This window comes from Callionymus lyra, chromosome 18, assembly GCF_982586985.1.
Source record: "Callionymus lyra chromosome 18, fCalLyr1.hap1.1, whole genome shotgun sequence".
NCBI lineage: Eukaryota > Metazoa > Chordata > Actinopteri > Syngnathiformes > Callionymidae > Callionymus > Callionymus lyra.
The window spans coordinates 9479778-9505573 of NC_141835.1; the positions used below are offsets into that span (position 1 = coordinate 9479778).

At 43.2% G+C, this 25796-nt stretch overlaps 1 protein-coding gene across 1 annotated transcript in view; it reads right to left on the reverse strand.

The window, feature by feature from the left end:
* The window catches only part of runx3 (RUNX family transcription factor 3), a 65997-nt gene that overhangs the window by 4411 nt on the left and 35790 nt on the right, over positions 1 to 25796 (reverse strand). The window contains exons 6-7 of the mRNA XM_087779300.1: positions 11447 to 11587; positions 4161 to 4238 (exon numbers count right to left, since the gene is read on the reverse strand). Coding sequence (XP_087635426.1) covers positions 4161 to 4238; positions 11447 to 11587 — 219 coding nt within the window. The remainder of the gene's footprint in view (positions 1 to 4160; positions 4239 to 11446; positions 11588 to 25796) is intronic.

Below are 25796 nucleotides of genomic sequence, written 5' to 3' on the forward strand. Positions count from 1 at the left end.
CATATGACAATAAACGCTTTGAATCTTGAATCTATTAAGACGATGGATGTTATATGTAAGAGTAAAACTGATTAAAGGTTTGGTTAACAAACACAAACACAAACAGAAAGAGAAAATAAAGATAGATTTAGCCTCGAAAAATAAAAAGACAATATCAAAACCAGACTCCAACCTCTTGTTAGAGAAATATACATTGTTTTAGCCTGAGACTTGGAATGCTTAAAGATGTGGCCACGACAGGAAGAAGTTCAGGTGAAGTTGAACATGTTTGCCACAAGTTCTGTGTCAGATGGAGGGCCTCGTTCGAGATCCTCGTACCTGACGGTCGAGAGCGTGGGTAACCACCCCCACACCTGACGCTTGTTGCGCAGGGTTATTTGTTTGTGGCTTCCATGGGCCCTTATGTGTCCACATGACTCGCAAGTGTAAAATGTGGATTTGGATGGCAGAGAAAAGAAAGCCTGTACTTGAGAAATAGCAAGCATTTGCTCGTCACAGCCCTGAGGGGGGAGAATGCCAAACTTTGCGTGCCACAGTCTTGTTAAAAATGTCTTTCCCTTATGTCTGGAGGTCTGTGTCCATTTTCAGTTACACACACATAGAAAAAAAAAATCAGTTTCCAATTTCCCCGACTTCTACTTTTCTCCTTTCTTCACATGAATTTCCTCGTATATTCGGGATGAGGAAGATGGTGGTGTTGGTCGTGGAGAAGGGGGCGAGTGGGGTTGTTTCTTTTTCCAGAGTCTACCAGGCTCCGTATCTGATTTCACACAAGGAAAATTCAAGTCTTCAGCTGCTGTTGATTCGGGTGAAGTGGAGCCGGCCCACTAATTCCTACCGGGCTCCCAAACTGCCTGTGCTCACTTTCTCTCGCTGGCACTCGCTCCATCCCTTCATCTCCCTGTGTCTGCCCTATATTTAGCTTTGTTGGTAAAAAAAAAAAAAAATCGGGGAGGGGACCTGTGGTGTGGGTGACTCGATGTCTCCGGCTGCTGCCCACCCCATTCATGATCTCAGTTAAATCGGAGCCGGTGGAAACGTGTTGGTTAAACTGCACTGTGGGATCGACTACTGTGTTTCGTCAGGGGAAACTGGACCGGACACTTATCACAACACCTTAATGGGCTTGTGCAGCATCAAGCGCTTGGCTCCGGTCCAGGCCGAAGCCCCCCTCTGCAATCCAGCAGCTCCCTCTGGAGGAGACGTGGAACATTTGGAGATTTGGAAACATTTGCAGTGGGCCCTTTACAGGACTTTTAAACAGGCTGCATACCTGTTTGCCCCCCCAACCCCCAAGCCAATGTTGTGGCTATGGCTACAGTCGTTTATCTCTGCAGCGTACGTCTGCCTTTGCCAAGCTGCCGAAACCTCTCCGGCCCGAAAAACCACACATGATCTCCATTAGGCTCGTCTGAAATGTGTTGACTAAATTGCAGGGACAGGAGAGGGTATGGACCCCAGAGGGCAAGCTGGAACAGTCTATGGTCTGTGATGTTCCCCACTCCAGAAGAGAAGCAAGCTTTTATAGAGAACAGAGTGTTCCAGCGCCAGCGCTCCTCTATCTTTGGAGGGTTGCTCTCCATTTCAATCCCGGATTCCGACTCCCACCGCTGTCTTTCTGCTCAACTTAAAGAGTCCACTAGTCCACACTCAAGCGTGTAACCCCGGGTGTTTGCTTCATTTGCTTACGAGGGAAACTGATTTTGCTTGTTAACATAAGGGGTTGGAGACGAGGCGTCTGCAGGGTTAGATCTGTACGTCTGCACACACACGCTGTGGCTGCAAATGTGGGGGATGCAAATCCCCGGCGCTCACCTGTGAAATGTTTACTCGGGTTTGATGCAAACTGTGACGGCAAACAGCCCGGGAATGGTGTCTCAGGCAAATGAGGAGAAGGACGAGAGGAGAAGCGAGGGCCACGAACCTAAAGGTGTGTTTCCAGATTTGCCCGGAGACAGAGTACTCTTAAAAGATTCTGCATAATTAAATCAGGGACATTTGGATTAGATGAAGTACTTAGATACGGCCAATACATTTCCTTTTGGCATTTGACCCCAAAAGGGAAACTTTAGACACAAAAAGAACGATAACGTTGACTTTGATACACACTCCTTCATCACTATGGTGAGGCTTCAGTGCTCGTGTCGCAGTACTAATGTTTATCCTCACCCTTACGTCACCCACACTCTACTTCTGTCAGCGACTGGACTCGACTCTCTGGGATTTACGACGCCGTTGACGGGTTGATGAACAAGCGAGAGCCGTTACTGCACATGTGACGATGGCAACATGACGCCGGCCAAAAAGAATAGGAGATCCAAATGAACACAAATGATGTCCAGTTGTTTATTTAAGTGCCGAGGAATCGGCGACCGGCGCATCGTGTCGGATGCAAATAGTAATCACCTCTGTAATGTGGCACCGCGGTCACCAGCCCCCAAAAGCCTCATCCACATAGAGCGGCCGCGTCATGCGAGCGCGATTGGATTTTTGCATGTGTCCAACTTGTCACATGCAGTACAAGCAAGACGTAAGAAAATTTGTGATCGTTAAAAAAAAAAAAAAAGCTTCTGATTTTCCTAATGCGTAAACGAAACAAGTGATTGATACGTTTGTTTGTAAATGAAGTGATTTTCCACGAGGGCGAGGAGGTCACCGTCGGTTCTCCAGTTTTATCTGGCGAAGGAAGTGATATAACGCCGCGTCGGTCTTCATCAAAGTCGCCCTAAGTTTGACGAGTATTTGCCTCTGGCTTTTGTTGCACTTGGATGATTTTGAAAAGGTTGTTCAAGAAGATTCATGTGTATTTTCCTGGAGTTAACGATGACGATAGAGTTACGGTTCTTGTCCGTTTCTTCCACTAGAAACCCCTTCATTTCAAGATGGCTTAATATAAATCATATCTTAAAGAACCTCAGGATTGACTCTGTGTCGTACACTGCAGTGTGTGTGTGTGTGTGTGTGTGTGTAAACAAGTTTTCGCTTCAGGCTTTGTGGCATGTTTTATTTATTAGGCCCGGGGCGACGCCAGCACTACTTCATTCCGAACCTGCGCTGTCATCATTATTTACAGAGATGATTAAGCAAATTTTGTTCGATACTTTTCAAGTTAGAGAAAAGATAAAGTGAAGGGTTTGATGTTTTTACTGTGTTTTTTGGACAGAAATGCGTCACAGAGAATGACACGCCTTTATTTTTGAGGCCACCTTTCCAGCTTTGCCACTTTGTTATGTGACACCTAATATAATTTCTTTCGCCGTCGCCAACTTATTCCATTTATATTTAAATGAGCCTCAATTACTTTTATTCAAGTGAGGGATTTATTTAATGGCATAACCTGATTAACCTCACGCTATAAATCTTTGAAGTGTCACATTAGCACCTTGATGTGAATGAGCTACCTTTTAAAACAAGAACAACTATAAAGAAAACAATGGTTTTGAAACATTTCCAAAGATGATTAAACCCTTTGGTTATTATTATATTGTTGTCAAAAAAAGGTGCGCTGTTTTTTAAATATTCAACATAACTCAGATTCCTTTTTACGTCATTAATGGTTTAAATGGAGAAAAAAATGGCAAATTAATTTTCATATACGAATATTTTATCCATTATATTCTGGATATCCCCCCCCTCATCTTTGGCGAACTGATGTTTAGAATTTCTAGGTGTTTTCCAGCATGTGAGGTACAGCTGGGTGGTCTCACTCTTTCACTAACTGCCGCGGCATAGTTTCGAGTGGAGAGTCAACATGAAACCACAATCCCAAACCAGCCATCTAATGAAAAAAAATCATCATTTTCTGAATAATCTTACGAGACAATTGACAATGTACAACTCCAGAACAAAACCGCTTTCCCGGGTCTCACTCCCTCTCGGTGAACTCATTGTCATTTCTAGCCATTTATTTGACATCGTTATGCAAGCACATAGGAGGTTCTTTCTGTTTTCAGAAACTATTATTTAACTTCACTATTTATTTAAGAGTAAGGTTATTCACAGGTGGTGTCGGTCCTACACTTGTGGTCTATGGGTTTGAGGTTTATTCTTTAGAAGTCTGGATTTGGTATTGATTAATTTATATACCTTTTATTTTTCCCACATTGGGTACATTTAAGTTGTTTCAGACCTTGTCGGTAGAAGATGAAGAAGTGTCTCACCTGGCCAAGTCCTCAAGTCTTCCTCCACTTTGCAAGTCTTCAGATTCGGAGTGTCCATCTGCTCCTGCCATAGAGCCGCTGCGAACACAGATGCAAAGACTGGGATTAGCACTGATGTAAGAAATAGTGTAGGGAACATGATTGACGCGTCGCTGTGAAGGGTAACCGAGGAACGGCACACACTGTAACGCTCCCGGACTGTGGCAGACTTGTCAAAACCGCCTTGGCAGCTGGCATGCTGGGAGATGTGTCTTCCTGTCACACCTTGGCCTCTCCTGACCCCTTAGACGTGACGACCGGGAAGGGGCAGCTTTTCTCACCGTGGTGAGACCACGGCCTTGGAAAAACATGTCCGACGGGCGGGGGTGGAAGATATTTTTTCGGGGGGCTTTAAGGTGAGACGTCGGAAAAGGGGCAACAGAGGCCTGCGAAATGCTGAACACTCGGTAGACTGTCCGGCGAAGCTGACAGGAGGCGAGGGGAGGTCAAAAGACCTGCTGGCCCAGCGCGTGGGACCCTGCTTCACACCACCCGGTGACACCGCAAGAAGACTGACTCGGGGGGTAAATAGGCCTTGTTTGTGTCAGAGCTGGTGCAGTGGTTACAAGACGCCCGGGACGGAAGGGCTGTAGAAATCAAACGATCAAAACACGTAGTCCGTCCCGTCGCTCCAACACGACGTCACTACCCGTTCCGGTTCTTACCCTTCGCTTTGTGGAGAAAGATGGACAATCAAAGTGTGTCACTGGTCGTTTATTCGCTGCTTCAAGTCAAACAAAATACAAGCTTCACGATTAATCGGACACACTTTCTCCCGGCGACTGTACAGGTCAATAGCCCCGGGCAGAAAAGGTCCCGATCTGTAGAAACATCGCTATATTTAAGGCAAATTTCCCGCCCAGGGGGTCGTCCTTTCCGGCCAAATGGTTCTTTCAAGTTCCCTGTGTCCCGATCCCCCGTAGAGAGAACTTCCTAATTTGTCTTCCTGGCATCTAATCATTCAAATGTTGTCAGGTGGGGGTTGCCGTCTTTTAGCCCCCCTTTCCCGGATATGTCTTGCTTCGTTCTTTAATCTACGATTTAAGGTGTGAAAAGGCAGATAAACGGATGTTTTATATACATGGTGTCGTATCTCTAACTCTGTTTCAAGCTTGTCTTGAAACTGTAATCAGTCTGGAGTGAAATGTTGATTGGTGTACTCAAATGTTTAAGGTCTTAGATGAAGCGAGTTATTTATACTTTATATTTTGATTATCTTTTAGCATTAATTTAAGTGTGGCTTATACGTATATTGTATAATCATTTTAATCTAACAGCTCCCAGGACCTGGACTACACCGACGTTCGCAACATATCTCCTGAAATCTGCTTGAACGCTTTAACGTTGAGTTGCTAGCAGTCTCCAGAAGGGTGTCACAACTAGCAATAATCATTGTTTACAAAAATCCAACCGTATTAACGCTAGGACGTGGTCGTTCCAGGCAACAAGAGTTGAGCGGCCGCCGTTGAAATTCGACTTTATACAACCACAGATTTCCCAGGTCTAGTCAAACATGTGGTAACGCTATGCCTCTCCTTTTCCGCTTTTGAGATACCGCAATATAGTAAACTGCTAACCTCCCGCGGTGCCAATTAGGATGTAGAAGGATGCCAGGTTCGGATAAGGGGTGGTGGGGGGGGGGCGGCACTTTGTGTTCACCTATAGCTACTGTGGACTCAGCGTGTGAGATCTGTACTTCCCCCAAAAGCTCCTCCACTTCCTCTGCAAAAAAGAACCTAAATCAGCACTCTGAGAGAGGTGCACGATTGCTCACAATGGCAAATTCTTACACATAAATGGACGTATTCAGGGAGGCTTGAAAGCAGCTGGTGTGATTCGCTCGAGAAAATAAACATTTCCTTCAAATATTTTGATTGGCCGGCGGACAGTGTCAATACCAGAGTCACAGATTACCCCTGTTAATAAGTGGGCCAGGCCCTGGGTGGAGTCAAAGGGGGCGGGGAAGGGAGTGGACCAAGTGGGGAATCCGATGACTTTTAAAGAGAACACAAATAAACATTGAAATTCTCCAGTCGATAAAGAGTTCGAGGAAGAAGATGCTTGGGCCTCAAAATGGCGTCCATCACCCCGTGATTTAAAAAAAAAGTTTTTGGGTATTCAGCGAAGGCCTTGAGAGATGTAATGCGACTGCTGTAATGAAGCGTGTCATTGAGACACAGTGAATGCCGGTCCTTGTGCCGGCTTCCTGTTGCACTCGAGCCCGAGGCGTCGAGCGAGCGAGAGAATTAAAGACGCCAAGCGGCGGTGAGAGAGAAAGAGAGCGTGTTAGAGAGAGAGGGAAGAAACATGGCCTTGGCTCAGCTATGTGGGACATTTGATACGTCTTTTGAGCCCTCACTTATAACATGAGCAAAAACAAACACTGGGGCAGAAAAAAAAAATCCTGGTTCTCTTTGAGCGCCCACCGCCCCTCCCTCAAACTCAATAGACTCTGTTCATGGCTCACATGTAGTTTTGTGTAATTTGCTGAAATGTAAAACTCTGATTCTGATGTGAAATTATAACTTACCCAAACATTTGAGTCTGGTAAATGAGCAACTCATTTTTTTTAAACTTCAAAACCAAGAAAAAGGGGAAAACTTCAAAAAGAGCTTTTCTTCTTGTTCAATAACAGAAACATTTTTTTTTTTGAGTTTGAGTTATTCATCTGTAGGTCACAAGAAGAAGAAACCACAAGTGAAGCTTTCAGGCACCGTAACAAATAAACTCCTCGATGGCCATTGACATATTGTGTAAATAGTGGGGTGCACAAGTTAAACAACGTGTCTAAAGGGGGCCCGGTCCAGTTTCCTGCTCGCATTTGGTTGTATTTGGCCCAAGAAGATCAACTTCCTGTCTTGGGTTTGGCAGACGTCGGGCGCGGGACACAAATCCAATGAAGGCTACAGTACCGGTTCCACACCGCAAGCCCTTCTGATGCTGATAATTTCCCCCCCGCCGCGCTCTCGCTTCTTAATCGACCTATCACGTCGTCCGGGACGTGTGAATTAGTCCCGAGGATCTTGTGGACGATGGCAGCGAAAAAGCAGCTACCCTCGAAAACCCGGGGGGTCCGGCCCACATGTTTATGCGGGGCAAACAGTGTGGTCACTGTGGCGGATCGAGGAGTGGCGCTCCTTCTCCGTTGAAAAAAAGGAACTCTGCTCAAATAAAGTGGCGTTCCAGAGGAAACACCGCGGACGTGCCGGCGAGTTCGGAAACGTGCGAGTCGAGATGAAACCTTTTACAGAGAAAACAGTAAAACTAATTCAGCTGTTCATAACATCACAGAGTCAGACGGCGTTCAAAGACAGTTGCACATCAAAGCCCGGGGGGACGGGGGGACGGACCGGAGCGAGATGATAGTATCTGATATTCATCTTCAGAAGGATCACACAGGTGGTGGGATAAATAACATGTCAAACGATACTGCCTCAAAAGTGCCAGGACTTTTTTTTGGGGGATGATTAAATTGCTGCCGCGACCACACCCCCCACCCTTTAACTGTTCAAGCACATTTAAGTTGAAAGCGCTGCTTTTGTCCCGGGCAGCCTTTTTTTTTTTTCAGAGGCCGGTGCCAGCGGCTTGTTGGGTTTTGTCAGTGTTTTAAAAAAAAATGAGAACATTGGATTTTGTTCAACACTTTTGGATGAGTTATGAGTCACGTCAGATTTTAATTTTAGATTTCGAAGTGAAGAGGTAAATAACAAAAGCCTTAAAATTACATTTTACTATAAAAGCACTGGGACAGGGTATACATCTGCCAAGAAGATGATTTGTCATAAATCAATACAACAAATTATTGTATTGCTAAAGGCTATAGAGTCTTAACTAGTGCGTCACCGGTGACAGCTTATGCGTTCCAAGGTCATTTAAGTCTTTGAAAAATCTATTGAATTAACAATAGCAGCACATTTTGATCTATTTTACAGATGGTTATACGTCATACAAGTCTTTTAAATATTTCTAAATTAGTACGAAACTACACCGAAATTCACTTTTCATTCATAAACGATATGTTCAGAACTCTTCAAGTAGTTACAGTAGTTAGTAGTTAGTAAGTAGTAACAAACAGACCACCTTTGGTGTTAGTGATGGGTACCAATACAAAAATTCAACCCCAAATTAATACTGACAGAGCACACTTTGTTATACTGTGAAAATATAGCTTTGAAAAATGTTATTTAAGCTACATTTTGGGCACTATGAGGCGCTCAAAAGGATACTTATAATATCTTTAATAGGTACACTTACAGGTCCTCCTTCAAAAACCCTGAGGTGATCAAATTAGACTCCGTGTGACCCACATATGTACCTGAAGGTAAACACAACCCCCCCCCCCCCCCGTCCTGAGTCTGTACATTATCCACTTCTATAACATTTGAGGTTTGGAAAAAAAAAAAAGAATAACAATTTAGCCCTTGATTGTGAGGGTGTCGGATTCGCTCGACTGCACAAGTCGAACCACACGCACTTCTTTTTTCTTTTTTTCTTCTTCTTCTTCTTCTGCACACACGTCCGTGCCCTCCGCCCTTGCCGAGAATCTTTCTACATGTCTGGCAGGCTTACCTGTGGCCACAGAACAAAAACAAGCAGCGAAACGCGTCGTCTGCCAGAGCGCAGGGATCCTGTCACTGCACGCACTGTAATGAGCTCTTAATTACCCCGTCTGTCTGGGCCGCCAACACTCGCAATACTTCTTTTTTTTTTTTTCGTACTGCAATCTCTGCGAGTCAACAACGCTACGTTTTTCTCGCCCGAGCCAAAGGGAAGAGGCAGCTGCCCGATGACGGATATATACTCGTCCATTGTAGCCGCCGGACACTATTTAATAATAACTTGTTGATGTTGATTCTCAAACGAAAACAGGCCGCCGGGATTAAAATGTTCAGGGGGTGGTGGTGGTGGGGGGGGGACAGGACTGGCGTTTCGTAGCCAAAAAGCAGAGCCGTGTGTACTGTTTATACGTAAACACCTCTGTGTCTTTTAATGGGATGTATTACAACAGAACCTATTTCTGTTTGCCTTCGAAAATACCGCTGCGCTGTCTGTGCATGACACATCTTCTGATAGAGGGGGGCGGGCAGGGGGGGCGCCGCCGCTGTTATTTAATTATTTTAGCACTCTTGCCCTGCGGTGTTGCCGTCATGACGGTAATACCACAGATTAAGGTGTGCGGTTTTTTCGTCTTTCAGCCCTTCCCCTTCTCTGGATCCCGGGCGCAGACACCTTTTTTTTTGTTTGTTTGGAGACGGCCTCCAGTTGGGTGTAACATGACCCCCTTCAAGGCCTCCCCGGTCTCTGACAGATCCGACTCGGAGGTAATGTTTTGTGTCTGCTACGGTGTATATACTGTACATGTGTGAGTTGCGACATCACAGCCCTATTTTTTTTTTTTTTTTGAAGCCTGACAAGTCGGTGACGCTTTAATTCCAGCCTCTAATCCCGCGCGAGGCAGAGCAAAGAGCTGCTTCTTATCTGCTGTCTCGACAATGTCTGCCCAGAAGTCGCCCCCTCGATCCCTCCGCGAACAACCCTCAGAAACTCAAAGCGCCCCCTGTATAAGCTTAGCTGCTGAGGGGGGGGGGGCGGGCTTTTTTATTGGCCGACGACCGACGGGGGCCCGTGCCAAACTCTTTAACCATCAGTAAATTATCATCACAGTGGCTGTATTGTGTCGCATCCCCTTGTTTGTTTTCAGGCGGATCTGCTCGTATTTCTCAACAGACTGGCATGTTTTCTCCAGAGAATAAAAGGACGAACACTCTGATGAAAGTACAAAAGCAGGAATAGATTTTAAAATCGGTTACAGTGCTTCCTTGTGTAGTGCAGATATGGATAAAGATATGAATATCAATCCAGATTTCTCACTTCCTACCACTCACTGTCTTGTCCCCGGCCACGTCTGTCATCTAATTTTTAATTAAAAATAATAATTTTATAATCATTATATTGTAAAACTCGATATCAAAAGGAGTCGAAATGTTCATTTTAGTGTATGTTTACAGGCTGAATCAATATTTTAAAAGCAACTTTAAGGTCTGATTGTTATACTGTTATCTTTGTCTTTGTTCTCCCATGAAAATGATTCCCTTTCGCCATCAGTTTTACTATCAGTAACTATCAGTACTATCAGTTTTGGAAGTTAAAGGGCCACATAAAATGACTTGGCGTGTTTTAGCAGGTATAACGTGATTGAAAAACATATTTTTATCAGAAATAAATTAGATTTTTTTCGGTTAAATCCAAGTTAATACTACTTTTAAAGGCAGAAATACATGAAAATACACGACTCAATCGCAGTCACGTGTTGCCGTCCACCTTGTTTTTCTTCGAAAAGAAAGCACCCGTCTTATCCGCGGTCAGCTGTCGGTGAGTCAGCGCCGAAACACAAGGCCGAACGTTGGTGCGCGAGTTTCGATAAACACTGATAAATTCGCCCACGCATGGGTCCGGCACAAGCGGCGAACAAAAAAACCCTGCCGATACAAAGGTAACGAAGTTCATTAGCTAGCATGAGAACTTGGGAGTGGGCGAGCGTTGGAGGGCATATGCTGGTGTGTGTTTAGTCTGCGTGCCTCCGAGACATGGCATCCTGTTAAAGAGGCTCTGACATATGACAGAGGGCGAACACTCATCTTCACCCACGCAGCTGTTCACAGTGCACACAAGGCTGACGCGGACCCCCCCCTCCCCTCTATCACACCACCCTGCCCTTCCTCACCCCCTTTCGCCCGGTCTGAGAGTGACGTGACTGCCAAGGTAGCGGGCAGCTGCTACATTCCTGAGGCTGCAGCGTGAGGCCCCCGCCTCAGCACCTGAGCCAAGCCCTCTGGTTGCCAGCATCCGCCGATGCCACCTGGCTGCAGGGTCGACCCCCTCGCGCTCGCGCTGTGGGGTCCGGGACCCACCGAGGTAGCCCTGTCTGGGGGGACGGGGCCGACGGGGCCAGCTCGTAAATTAAGGGGGGGGGAACTAAAGCTAAAAAACCTCAGAGGAAGCACACATGATGGGTTCTTGGCTCGCTTTGATTCGCACCGTGATCCGTGTTGATTCGTAGCAGATTTATATTTCTGCTCACTTATACCCCATAAATAAATATGGTGAAATTAAATAAATGTTGCTCTTTCTCCGGGAGCTAATTGCTTCGTAGCCGTTAATGTATCCAGTAGCATGTTGTGTTAGCGATTGCGAGGAGTTTTTTTTTTTTCTGCCGCCGCTGTGTGGTCGAAACCCGGGGTCCTCACCTTGTGAGGTGCTGAGGTGGCTCTGGTGAATGGGCCGATTATTGTTCACCGGTCCTATCCGCATAGACCGGTACCGCTCGATCTCTGAGAGTCTGTCCGAGAACTGCATCTTCTGAGGGTCTTCTATCTTCACTCTGTGCCCTGGAACAAGGATAGAGACATAACTTCTGTTAGTCGCTACTAAAAAAAAAAAAAAATGACACGGAATTTAAACCGAAAGGTTAAAAAACAGAAGGAGTCAAACGCTCACTTTGTTCCAGCTTAATTTCAAACGGCGCCTAAAAAGTTTTTCAACAAATTTCCCCCCCAGCCAGACCGTCTCAAGTCGAGTCGTAAATCTACGGATTCAGACGATGGACTTCATTGATATCTGCAACGCGCTGACGCAACCGCACAACACTGTCGCCAGGCTCGGAAGACAACAATATTATTAGAAATGCTAGCGGACCTTGAAATACATCAGCCAGACAGTCAACATGAATCCATCTGCACCTGCGGCAGATAAAATGTATTTTAAGAAAAATACATCTGAGAATCGGTGACACATCCCGTAGTCATTTCAAAACTTGCAAAACTGTTGAACGTCGTATCCGTTCAGCCACTCATCAAGTGCTTATCATTTAGGTATGAGTCAAGAAAAACAGTCGTCAGCATAAGAGACTTTTATCAAGTCTGAGAGATTTCATCTGCATCTGTCGCCACATTGTCTTGGACAGAACGTTCAGATGGACACGAACCGACCGACAAGAAATCATTTAATTTACAAGTTATTTTATAAGATAGAGAACTTTTACCATACTTTTTAATTTTAGAAAAAACGTGTAAGAATTCTCCTTATAGTAAGTGGACCTCAGAATAAATGCAAAACTTCAAAATCGAAAGCAGGAAGTGCAACAAACTCGTGTCAAGAATGTCACCACTGAATGTTGATTTGATCTACGTGAATAAATGTTTCTTTTCCGAGTATAAAACACCAGATAAGTACATGAAGAGATGTCTTAAACTCAAGGACAAATGTCGTCTTCCGTGTGATTGTACATGGCCTGCAATGACTCATAATGAAATGAAATGTAATTTAAAGTGCAAAGATGTAGTATGTCTTGTAGTGGGTGGAAAAACATTTTCAAAACGGCAGAAAGATTTGTGAAGAAATGGACGGAAATTCAATCGGAAATCTCTTGTCATGGTGCGAACCGGAGGGGCCTCGTGTGGAGTCGCTGGTAAACCACAGAAATGTGGTAAAATGAGTGACCAAGTATTAAAACAAAGACTGATATCACATTCACTTTTAGACCTTTATCTCTGGCACAGGATGTCAGTTACAGATTTTTTAATAAATAGACATTTTGTCCTGCCCGGGGACTTTTTTGGCCCTTTGTGTGTAATTCATAAATTAACAAAACACACTTGTCAAGAATCAGTCATTTTCCTACTCTATGGTCAAAGTAGCAAACGTCATCGTAACGTCTACTGTTAGCATGAGCGTGCAAGAGTAATGGAGTTCCTATTCATTCGACTAAAGTATCGCATGTGTATTTGTGATTACAAAGTGAGATTTCCTGACCAGAAGTGATAAAAACAAAAAGGGCGGAATAGGCCTGAGTGTGTGCCGAGGGCCAGACGCCACTAAGTGAACATATCTTTTATCGAGGTCCGGGAAAAAAAAAAAAAAGAAGCTAACCCACACACTTATCGCTCTGATGTCCCCTTCAATTAGATGCTACGATACATGTAACACACATGCATCAATCAGCCCCGGCTTACATGTGGACACATCTTAAATGTCAAAGTCCGGATGAGGGCTATTCCTCTAATGGCCGGGAGAGATTTTAATGCAACTATCAATGCACCAAAACTGTGCGCGAACCTGCATGTATACATTCTGTGGTTTTCTCCCTGGCATCTCTACAGAGTAGCCTAATGTGAAGTAATGGCTGGATTTGAATATTTTATCACTATATAAAGGGGGCAAGCAGACCGACCAATATGGATTTTGCCCGTCCTTTCTCTCCACTGACCCATGGGCAATATATCTTCTCTTGGAGGCTGACCCATGGGTAAAGTTTCCTCTCTTTTACCGCTATGTCCATTTGTTTGTGCCCACTACCTCCCTTACATCCTCTCTCCGTACGAATTATATAGAAACTCAAGATGTCGGACACCGACCAGGCGGGACATGACGGAGCGATGGACGCTTAAGTGATTCAATTCTTGCAGCGCTTCATTTTTTCGAGAGACGATAAATCAACTTTAATTGATATTTCAATGACTAAAATGAAAGTCTCGGACGGGCAAATTGTCCAATTTCCAAGTGCACTAGCGAGCCTGAACTAGAGATTAAGACGCATGAATAGAGTACAGACCATAGAATAAATAGATGGATTTAACAAAATGAAGTCAAATAAAACCATCTATCTAACCTTTGGAGATAAACCGGAATAGATGAGTCGATCAATAGACAATAAATCATTTTTAATTGTAATTTCAAAAACTAAAAGTGCAAGTCTTGGACGGGTTTAGGCAAATTGTCCAACTTCCAAGTGCACTAGCGACCCTGAACTAGAGATTAAGACGCATGAATAGAGTACAAACCGTAGAATAAATAGATAGATTGAACAAAATGAAGTCAAATAAAACCATCTATTCAACCTTTGGAGAGAAAACGGAATAGATGAGTCGATCGAGAGACAATAAATCAACTTTAATTGAAATTTCAAAAACTAAAAGTGCAAGTCTTGGACAGGTTTGCGCAAATTGTCCGATTTCCAAGTGCACTAGTGACCCTGAACTAGAGATTAAGACGCATGAATAGAGTACAAACCGTAGAATAAATAGATATATTTAACAAAATGAAGTCAAATAAAACCATCTGTCTAACCTTTGGAGAGAAATTGGAATAGATGAGTCGATCAAGAGACAATAAATCAACTTTAATTGATATTTCAATGACTAAAAGTGCAATTCTCGGACGGGTTTAGGCAAATCGTCCAATTTCCAAGTACACTAGCGACCCTGAACTAGAGATTAAGACGCATGAATAGAGTACAAACCGTAGAATAAATAGATAGATTGAACAAAATGAAGTCAAATAAAACCATCTATCTAACCTTTGGAGAGAAACGGGAATAGATGAGTCGGTCAAGAGACAATAAATCAACTTTAATTGAAATTTCAAAAACTAAAAGTGCAAGTCTTGGACAGGTTTACGCAAATTGTCCGATTTCCAAGTGCACTAGCGACCCTGAACTAGAGATAAAGACGCATAAATAGAGTACAGACCGTGGAATAAATAGATAGATTTAACAAAATGAAGTGGATAAAACATCTGTCTAAGAAACAGGATTAGATGGAGGTAAAAAGGAAGGTGTTGGTAATGAATTGAAGGCTTAAAACCTGGAGCATGTTTTTTAAATAATAAAAGAGTCCAAAACCAGAACTGCTGTGGGAAGCATTGTAGACAAACCATCAATCTGCGTTTGATTCTAACATTCCTCCACCTAAAATGTTCACCGACCCATCGAACAAGCATCGAACACGGCAGAACAACACCGACTCATGAATGTCCTAGGAAGGGAGAAAAAAAACGGAAGTGCTCGAGTCCTTTTTTTCTGATGACTTTCTATCTCATCAGCACACTTTTCATGTGTGAGCTTGTGTGAGAAACACTCAGTTATGACTAATCTGTCTGAGCAGCTGTTTGTTTTCACACATACGACGTTGCCAAAGACAGTGTGTGGGCATGTGTGTGAGCTTCCATGAGTGTGTTTTCCGCCCACCGGCCCGACAGTCTGCTCCGTGCTGTTACTGAGGAACAAGTTCTGAGCGCACAAACACACACAGAAATATCTTCTTATTCATGTTAACACATGGCCTGTCTTCTCCTCTAACCGTGATGGAAGGAATGAAGGCTACACACACACACACACACACACACTGAGGACTGTCTGTCTAGGTCGCTGCAGGGGCGGTCAGGGGAAGCAGCTCTCCAAATATAGCCCCTATATGTGTCCATGTGTACTTATTAAGAGATTTACACCACCTCAAACGGTTGAGGTCGGGGAAACGATACATCCACCACTTGCTGGTTTGGAAGAAAAAAAAAAAAATGAGGCAGGAAAAAGAAAAGATAATTGGTCAGTCTCTCTGTGGCCAACGGTGGTATAAGATGAATTGGCAGGCTCTTCGGGGATGAAAGTGATCATTCGGGCTGCCCACAAATACACACTCGAGCCGGGTTGGGGTTCCCGCGGTCCAGTTCCAACTGGCAGTTATCTAATGTCTCCAGTTGGGGGTTTTAGTGGCTTGCGGGACAGTAGTTTTTTTGGCGGGAGCTGTGGTTTATTAGAGGGAGGCCTGCAGCTCATTAAAGAAAGGCCCCTGGTTGCAGTAAACATGGCGGACAACGGCGCTAAACCAGAAAAATATTCACCTGTTTTTGGACATTTAGAGAGAATAATATGCTTAAATATGTTCATACGATCCTGATGGTTTCTTCTTTGTCTCCATTGTTTGTGTCTTTTCGTTTAGACTATTGTAACAGTTTATTTTCGTGTCTAAACGAGAAGGATCTGTCTCGCCTGCAGTTAATACAAAACTCTGCAGCGAGAATTCTGACCCGCTCTAGTAGAAGAACTCACATTTCTCCGATCCTTAAAACTCTTCACTGGCTGCCAGTTTCTTTCAGGATCAACTTTAAAATTCTGGTTCTTACTTTCAGATCTATTCATGGTCAGACCTTCCATCACTGATCTGATCCAGACTTACACCCCAGCTCGGGCTCTGAGGTCTGTGGATCAGAATCTACTGATGGTTCCTGAACACGCTTCCGGACCAGAGGAGAAGTTCTTCCAGACTGTTGCTCCTAAGCTTTGGAAGGATCTTCCTTCCTCGCTGCGAATGATGGATCTACCGTAACAAACCGATAGCCAGTTGGTCAGTTGACCCCCGAGTAGCCGCACTCGTTCCAGGTGTGAACGGTGGCCAGCGTTTGACTTCTACTCTACTACAAGGGCGAGGGGGCAAGAGGGGGCTCAGAAGCTTCCAACCTTTTTCAGAGGGGTTTTTGTGGTGGGATGAATATTTAATGGGTCAGGGTGCACTTAGGAGAGAATGCCATGTTTTTTTTTTTCTTTCTGGCTATGATATCATAACCACAAGATAGAGATGGGAGTCCAAAGCACACATGAGGCCTGAACACCAACGGCTTCTAAAATGCACCCAGAGCTTGAAATGGATGCATGTAGATTTACTAGCCTCCTCTCAAAGTAGCGGTCACATCACATGTTGATATAAAACCGTCTGGTATTAACGACCGGCTGAAAAGCATCGGCTTTGTTTTGATGCGATGGGTGTGTCGAGGTCCGCGATCATGCGTGTGTGTGTAGATGTGTGTATTTGTTGACTTGTTTTAATCCAGAACTTAGTGATGAAAAAATACATTTAGTTGAACAAGCTGTAGCTCTGCAGAAAAAAAAGCCAGAGCCTCCCTTCAACAAAGCTCCTATCAGGTCAACACAGAAACACTGTTTGCTCACCGAGTTGACAGCCAGGTCTGAAACCTTGTCAGCCATACCTCAGTGATCACCTGATACGACCTGTTTCCTTCCCTTATCCTCCACCTTTCCACTCTCGTTTCTGTCTCCGTTTTTTTCGCCCTCTCCATTGAAAGAAAGAAACATATGTTCCCGTCCAATGGGAGACACATTAAACACAAGCTCTTTTTAGTAAAGGGCTGGGCGGCGTTTTTAAGGGGCATACTGAAACTCTATCTGCACGGCAAAGGGCAATACGTGCCTTGGCTGGCGACCAAGTCTGCAGCGAATATATCTGAAGTGTAAATATTTGTATTCACAGTATAAATGGACTTGATAGGCACCAGATAGCAGACAGGAATTGATTTTCAGTTCATATGTCATACCTTACACTTACGCCCGGTGATACCAGGGAGGCCACGGTAAATATAACAAAGGGTTACGACTTTAAAAAGTGTAAAGAAACACGTGAGGTAATTCAGCCTTCTGGAATTTGTTATGAGGAACTTTTTTTTTTTTTTTTGCTTCACAATCCGAAGTCGGCGCAGGATCTTTAAACGCGAGCGCTTTCGAACGGGCTACAGTTGCAGAGAGAGGCCTACTTTCCTGCTCGCAACTTCCGTTCGACCTTAACAGACATTTAGAAAGTTTCAACATCTGTTGAGCAAAGCGGCGTGCACCTGTGTTTCTCTTCCTCCCGCCACGTGATCAAGAACCCCCCCCATGTTCTTCTTCTTCTTCGAACCCTTCTTCCTCCCCTCCCGGAGCAACACTATTTTTCTGTGAATCAACAATAGCCTCCGACGACGACGACAGTCTTTTAGTTTTGTTTTGCCAATGCTCGCGAGCGTTTGGAGTCCTCGTAGTAGCGCAAATCAATGTTCCTGTTTTGAGGCTGACCCTGAAGGATGTGGTTTTCATTCTAAGCCGATGATTGTGGCTGTCTTGTCTAGGCCTGAAAGAGACCAAGCTAGCCACACACAGACATTACAAAATGTGGAGCTCATTATCATTAAAGTAACAATGCCCTCCCTGAGTCGGAGAGTTTGACCAACTGTCTATTTTTACTTCTCTGGACTACTTTCATCCGTTTGAGTAAAAAACAAAATATGATGGATCGAGATGAAGCTCTGGAATCTTTATCTTCTGTCTGCCATCCCCTCCATTTTGGGGAACTGTGAGGTGCTTTTTTTTTTTTTAAACAGATGCAACCGTCTCTCTCTGGGGATATCATCAGTGTGAAACCCCCCCCCACCCCCCTCGAAAAAAGGCCTTAAAAAACAAGCCGCTCAAAGCGGAAGTTGCCACACGAGACTGTTAGGGCTTAGTCTTCCTTTATAGATAAGGGGATGAAGCTGGGTTTTTTTCTGCTGTTAATATGTGGAACAGAAGCGTTGCCACACAGGGACATCCCTGAGCAGAGCAGGTTTGGGCAGGAAAAAAAAGAGCGAAGGGGGTGCCAAAAGGCCAAATGTACCCGGATTGACGAACAATGCAACAAAGCCCGCAGCACGTTTGAGAGCAATCAGCCCTCTTTTGTCCGGGTTTTCTATTCTGTCTGTGAACATTTGAGCCACTGTCTTCTCTTTGGTACTTTGTGGAGGACATTGATATGAAGCCGCTTCGCTTTTTTTTAGGCGTTGCATGTTTACTTTTTAATATCAATCGGAAAGTCTTAATGAAGTAGCATCTCCTTATGTTTTATTAGAAACTGGTTTCAAAAATAACCTGTCATTTGATTCGCACGTCGGATGAATTGACGTGTTTGTGTTAACGTGACCCTGTTTGGTTTTGTTTTCGTGGGTGGAAGTTGTACGTTTTCGAAGTGGCAAAAAGGTGCTGAGGTGGGGAGGTGGGGCCTCTCAAGACTGTGGGAAAGGAAAGCGAGCTGCCGCTGTCACATACATCAATGCAACACCAGCAGATGTGTCAAACGGCTTTAGGTTCACACCTCAGTGCATACTAGCTCACACATAATATTCTGCATCTAAAGCCCCCCTTGAAAAAAAAAAAAAAAGAAATCGGTCACAGAATCACAAGATCATTGCAAACACATGTGAAATGTTTTAGCCCGTGTCACTCTTAATTTTGGCTTAAATACGTAGGATTTATTAATATATATTTATTAATTCAAACAGGCAAGAAAGTCTAGATACATAAATACCTCACGTATCGAGGATTTATCGCTCCTTAATCAACGTATTGCTGAATATTGTCATATAACTGCCACGCTAAATATAATCCTCCACTCATGAACTGTTTATCTTCCCCTCAAAAATGTGCAAGTGAAGTTATTGAATTATGGCTGAAAGGTTGTAATGGCGCACTCGTGTAGGGGTCAGTGTCAATAAAGCAGGCCCATACACAGAGTGAGCATTTTACTTCCCCTCATAAGGTGAGTAAACAGGAAATACTCTGAACGTAGGTTGGGTTGCAGAATGAAAAAAGAAAAAGCGAGTAAATGCTTCTCATTAATTCAGCGATAATGGTTCTTGTTTCCCCAACTTGAATCATCGTGTGAGTAAATCAGTTTAATCTGGCGTCAGCAAATGTAGGCAGTTGTTGTCTGGGTGGAAAAAAAAAAGAAAAAAAGAAGAGGGCAATTTACCCCGAGGGCTACAGTCGAAACAAAAGATCATTTTCTTGAATTTGAGAAGCCCTTCTTTCTCCGAGTGTGTGCGCAGACGAGAAAAAACGGAAGCAGCCAAGAGGGCGAGAAGGAGAGGTAGCAGACTAATGAGCATGTTTTCTTTATATCTCCACTTAGTCCAGGTATTTACGGCACATTAGAGACAATATCCAGCTGTGCGTTTTTCATGCCTGTGCGTGTCATCAAATGAAGTCACAAGTTTTCGGGGGATTCAGACCACCGGGTTATGCAGATAAATCTGATGAAAATAGTCCCAATTTTAGATGTAAAATCTTCGGTAAACACTCACAAAACTCTGCATAATAAGACCATAACAGCAATAAAAAACCTGTATGCGGTCTCGGAAAACCTCTCGAATCATCTCCTCTAATGCTGGGAACTTCATCATGTGAGAGGAACATTTACTGTAACCAGGAGAGGAAATAAAAGCTCATTTTCGGTTACAAACATTTATCACGTTGAGCAATGTTTCATCCTGTCTGTTGTAAATATTCTGTTGAATTTATCAGTCGTGTAATATTTGCTCGAACCTCTCAATCGCCGATGCCGAGGATGACGCATCTGGCATCGCCTGCGGCGGGAGAGGAACGACCACAGTCACTGGCCTCCTTTCAATTCAGACGCCAGTGTGTCATTTCTCCGAAGCAGACATAAAATCTCCACGTTATCTTTTTTCACCGTCACGGCTTTGCGAGTGGTATTTTCGAACCCATCCGTCTAGTGAATTCGACGGTCATGAGTTTGAGCACGCAGACAAGGCAAAGGCAAAAAGGGCGACTACGTCTTTTAGGAAGGGATTCAACTTTTTAGGAGTCGAACCCATGAGCTGCAGACGTGCCACCGTCTCCCCTCCCCTGGCACTGAAACACCCAGAGGCACCTCTTGTCTTTCAAAGATCTCCATTTTCAGACATCAAAGTTAGCCTTTGAGAGAGAGCGATTCGCACCGAGGCCCGAGTCTTTCATGTGATTTGTGGGGCATGGGCGTGGCCCCGCGATGGACACACCTGGCAGGTGCGTGATGTCCTCACACACACACACACACATGACAAACACGCTGTTTACTTTACTGAGGCTGCAATATTGCAGGGAAAATAACACAGCAAATGTCATTGTTTGTCTATTTGCATACTTTGTACAGTCGCTGTGCCAAATGCAAATAAGATCAACCCGCCAACATGACCCTCCGCCCTGGCCCGGCCACCCCCCCCCCATATACCCATCCGAGCCGAGCGAAACACACCCTGCCAAGTCAATATGACCAACAAAACACAACACAAGGGCTCGATGGGTGCGTGAAAGTGTGTGGATGTGTGTCAGGTTATAACCTTTCACCACATATTGTTCACATCTGGTCGACCTTTCCAGGTTTTTCTGTATGATATTAATACTTTTTAACTTAAACTACTGGTTATGAGACAGTTAAGGATCCCAAGGAAGGCAAACAGGATATTATAAAGTTATTTCAAGCCTGGAGATTATGCTTAAAAGAAGGGAAAAAAACAACATACTTTTTCCTGTAAAACGCCAAGCTTTTGGTTATTTATTTCCTTTTTTCCCCCAAAGAGAACTTTCCTTTTTCTGTAGCAACTGGCATGAACTTTTATCCAAGCCAATTTACAAGAGGGTCAACACTGGTTACTGGAATTCTAACCAGCAACTTCCCAGGTGGCTATTGGTGCTACCCAGGGAGCTAACCACCCTGTTATCATTAGACTTATTTTACCAATAAATATATACCAAAAAATACATTAAAAAAAACGAAACAATATAATGAGTTGTGATATTGTCTTGCTTCTTAGCTTCAGACAACTTTTCATCCACAAAGACAAAACATGGTCATGGGTGGGATGGAACTTGAGGTACATCCCATATATATATATATATATATATATATATATTCTTCAAATAATGCTTTTCAAATACTGTCTCACCTCTGGCACGTTTGACGCTTATTCTTTTTTAGGATAGTTCAATTTTAAAGTCTGTTAAATGCTATAATATAGATTCAATTATATTTGTTAAATCTATTTGTTCAGGCTTTTCCTTAAATTTCTCGAACTCCTGTGTTGTTCTCAGTATTATCTTGATCTTTAAAGTATATACTTTTTTGAGTATTGTTTTGATTGTTTAAGCGCTTTGTGACCCTGGTCTCGAAAAGCGCTATATAAATAAATATTACTTACTTACTTACTTACTTACTTAAATCTTTTTTAATTGAACTTTTGAATATATTGTGTTTTTAAATAGACTTGAAAATATATATATGTATCTTCTTGACTACTTTTAACAAATTAAAATGTTTTCAAAATCCACTTTCAAAGACAAAAAGCCTGCTGTTAATGTTGGTTCTCATTCATTTTAGCTCATGAAAAAACATTTTCTTGTTTTAAATAGATGCATATGCTGGTGAGATATAATAGTCACAGGGTTGATAGTGGATTGCTGAGCTCCTGATCATAGCGAAGCGTCTCCGTTGTGTGTTTTTTTTGAAGCCTCTCTGACCTAAAACAAGAGGAGGAACTTTTGTTGCAACAGTTGTGCTTCCAGTTTGCCTTCAGCAGAAGTTTGATAAGTATGACACACGAAGGGGGGGGGGGCGTGTGATGACGATTACCGGATGCGTGATGAGGAAATCGACAGCCAGGGCGACTAAAAAAAAAACAACTAAACTTAGAAACATTTTGCGTCGAAGAGTCATGTGTGGCTCTTCTTACGTGTGTGTTGACGTGAGCTTTTTAGCCGAACGACGCTGGTGTTTTTTTTTTTTTTACAGAAGGCATGACGTTCTTTGATACGACGCTGGAGGCTAGACGCCGCGGCAGTCCTCGCTCGTCTGGTTCTCCCGACTGGATCAGTAAACATGTATAATCCTCCAGCCCCGTGCCAAGTCCTGACTCGGCTGGCAGCAATGCAAATGCAGGTCGGCCCAAAAAACAGCCTGTAAAGCCAGGCGGCGAAACAGGTGAACGCGGAGTCATTAGGTTTATGTATCGACAAGGATCACGATACGGGGGTCAACGATACCCTATATTAAGATTATAATGCGATGTTGTAGGAACATGGGTACATTTGGTTATCGCAGGAAAACTGTCATAGTATGGTTAAAGTGATTAGTGAGTAGAAAATTGAACTAAAGGTTGAGATTATTTTCAGTGTAATCCCTTCCTTTTTGACCAATGTGTGTCGATGCTAACGTAGCGTCTGGAGCTAACTTGTCTTAAGTCTTCATCTTCGTCCAAAAAGACACTTAAAAAAACGTCCAAATACCTCCATACTTGCTCGTCTGAAACGTCCATCTTGTATTGAACTTCAATATCTCTAAATATAAGTATTTTAAGCATGTTTTTAGCTCTAGCTTTGACTCTGGATTGAAACCCAATGCAAGTGTCGTTGAGTATTAATACACTGTTGGCTTTGGATCTTCTGCAAAAAATCAAACTTATTAAAAAAAAAATTCTAAACAGTTTCTAATGTCAAGGGTTCAATACAAGATGGACGTTACAGACGAGCAGTATGAAGGTATTTGGATGTTATTAAGTTTGTTTTTTGGACAAAGATGAAGATGAAGACAAGCGAGCTGCAGTCGCTACGTTAGCATCGACACACAATGGTCAAAAAGGAACGGATAACACTGAAAATAATAAGTTTTTAAGTTTGTTTTTTTTGGACAAAGATGAAGACGAAGACAAGTGAGCTCCAGTCGCTACGTTAGCATCGACACACATTGGTCAAAAAGGGATGGATTACACTGAAAATAATACGTTTTTAAGTTTGTTTTTTTGGACAAAGATGAAGATGAAGACAAGTGAGCTCCAGTCGCTACGTTAGCATCGACACACATTGGTCAAAAAGGGATGGATTACAGTGAAAATAATACGTTTTTAAGTTTGTTTTTTTGGACAAAGATGAAGATGAAGACAAGCGAGCTGCAGTCGCTACATTAGCATCAACACACAATGGTCAAAAAGGAACGGATAACACTGAAAATAATACGTTTTTAAGTTTGTTTTTTTTGGATGAAGATGAAGACAAAGACAAGTTAGCTCCAGTCGCTACGTTAGCATCGACGCACATTTGGTCAAAAAGGAACGGATTACACTGAAAATAATACGTTTTTAAGTTTGTTTTTTTGGACAAAGATGAAGACGAAGACAAGTTAGTTCCAGTCGCTACGTTAGCATCGACACACATTGGTCAAAAAGGCACGGATTACACTGAAAATAATACGTTTTTAAGTTTGTTTTTTTGGACTAAGATGAAGATGAAGACAAGTGAGCTGCAGTCGCTACATTAGCATCAACACACAATGGTCAAAAAGGAACGGATAACACTGAAAATAATACGTTTTTAAGTTTGTTTTTTTTGGACGAAGATGAAGACAAAGACAAGTTAGCTCCAGTCGCTATGTTAGCATCGACGCACATTTGGTCAAAAAGGAACGGATTACACTGAAAATAATACGTTTTTAAGTTTGTTTTTTTGGACAAAGATGAAGACGGACACAAGTTAGTTCCAGTCGCTACGTTAGCATCGACACACATTGGTCAAAAAGGCACGGATTACACTGAAAATAATACGTTTTTAAGTTTGTTTTTTTGGACAAAGATGAAGACGGACACAAGTTAGTTCCAGTCGCTACGTTAGCATCGACACACAATGGTCAAAAAGGAACGGATAACACTGAAAATAATAAGTTTTTAAGTTTGTTTTTTTTGGACAAAGATGAAGACGAAGACAAGTGAGCTCCAGTCGCTACGTTAGCATCGACACACATTGGTCAAAAAGGCACTGATTACACTGAAAATAATACGTTTTTAAGTTTGTTTTTTTTTGGAAGCAGATGAAGACGAAGACAAGTTAGCTCCAGTCGATACGTTAGCATTGACGCACATTGGTCAAAAAGGAACGGATTACACTGAAAATAATATGTTTTTAAGTTTGTTTTTGGTGGATGAGCTCCAGTCGCTACATTAAAATGAACATACATTTTTGTCTTTAACTCTAAAAAGGAACAGATTACTCTGAAAAATAAACAATTAGTCGACATAAGGACAAGTAGAAAATGGATGATCTATACTTTTATTTCACAAGAAAAACCAAGTTAAAATTTACTTTTAAATCTACGATACTGTGAATATAATCATCTTGATATTTAACTGCATTGATATTTTCCTAAACCCCACAACTACTGTGGCCCTAATCAAGTGAATAAAAACAAAATTTGTGATTTGGATCCTGCAACAATCCCCGAGGACAAGCGTAGCTGAAATATCGTCGGTTTCATTCCTAGCCATGTGGTGCCTTGTGGTTTTTGAAAAATAATCTGATTAGTTTAACATCCCTTTAATAACGTCTGACTCGGGCCACGTCTTGACAGTCGTGCAAATACAATCCGCACGACTGGTTTGAACTGCAAAAAAATTGTCTTTTGTTTTTTAGAATCTCTACCCGGGCATGAGGAGGAGAGAGAGAGTGGAACGGAGCCGCCCTATATTAAACGCTGTCACCTTATAGCACCCAGAGCCGGTATAAAAGTAGCGCGGCCACTCTGACGCCTCGGCTCGGAGCCGTGACTTGTTGACAGACAGACGGGAGACGTACTTTTAAAACCAGTTATTTCTAGCTTGAGACACCGGCGGATCAGAATGTATTTAACTCTTCTTTTTGATGATCAAATTGAAACCATCCTCGTGAACACCCCATGCGTGGGATTATCTCTGGAGTCGACGTATTGTTTTATGCCTCTGGAAATAGTACCAGGTCTGCCCAGAGAGGGGGTGGGATGCCACCCCAGTACCCCACCCCCGTACCCCCTGCTTCTCTGCCAAGCAACTTGGTACCCCTTCTCCGATCTGTTTGGATCAGTCTCTGTCTCATGATTATTCCGTAGACATTAGCGCAAACGTCAGCTATTCGACCACAAAAAAAAAAAGCGCATCCCACAATTCAAGAACCTTTTCACGCAGCCCTGGCAACGTGTAACCACATGACAATGAGCTGTGGCTGACCGAAGCCTGCCTAGGGTTGACAATCCACTTTAGCGGTCAGACAGGTATAGGAATGGATCTCACTCCGGTTCATAGTCTGGATTTCCTGTTTAAGGCTAAACACCGTCAGCAGTTTTTTCCATCAAAAAACGTTGACACAAAAATCAAGTTTTTAAAGTC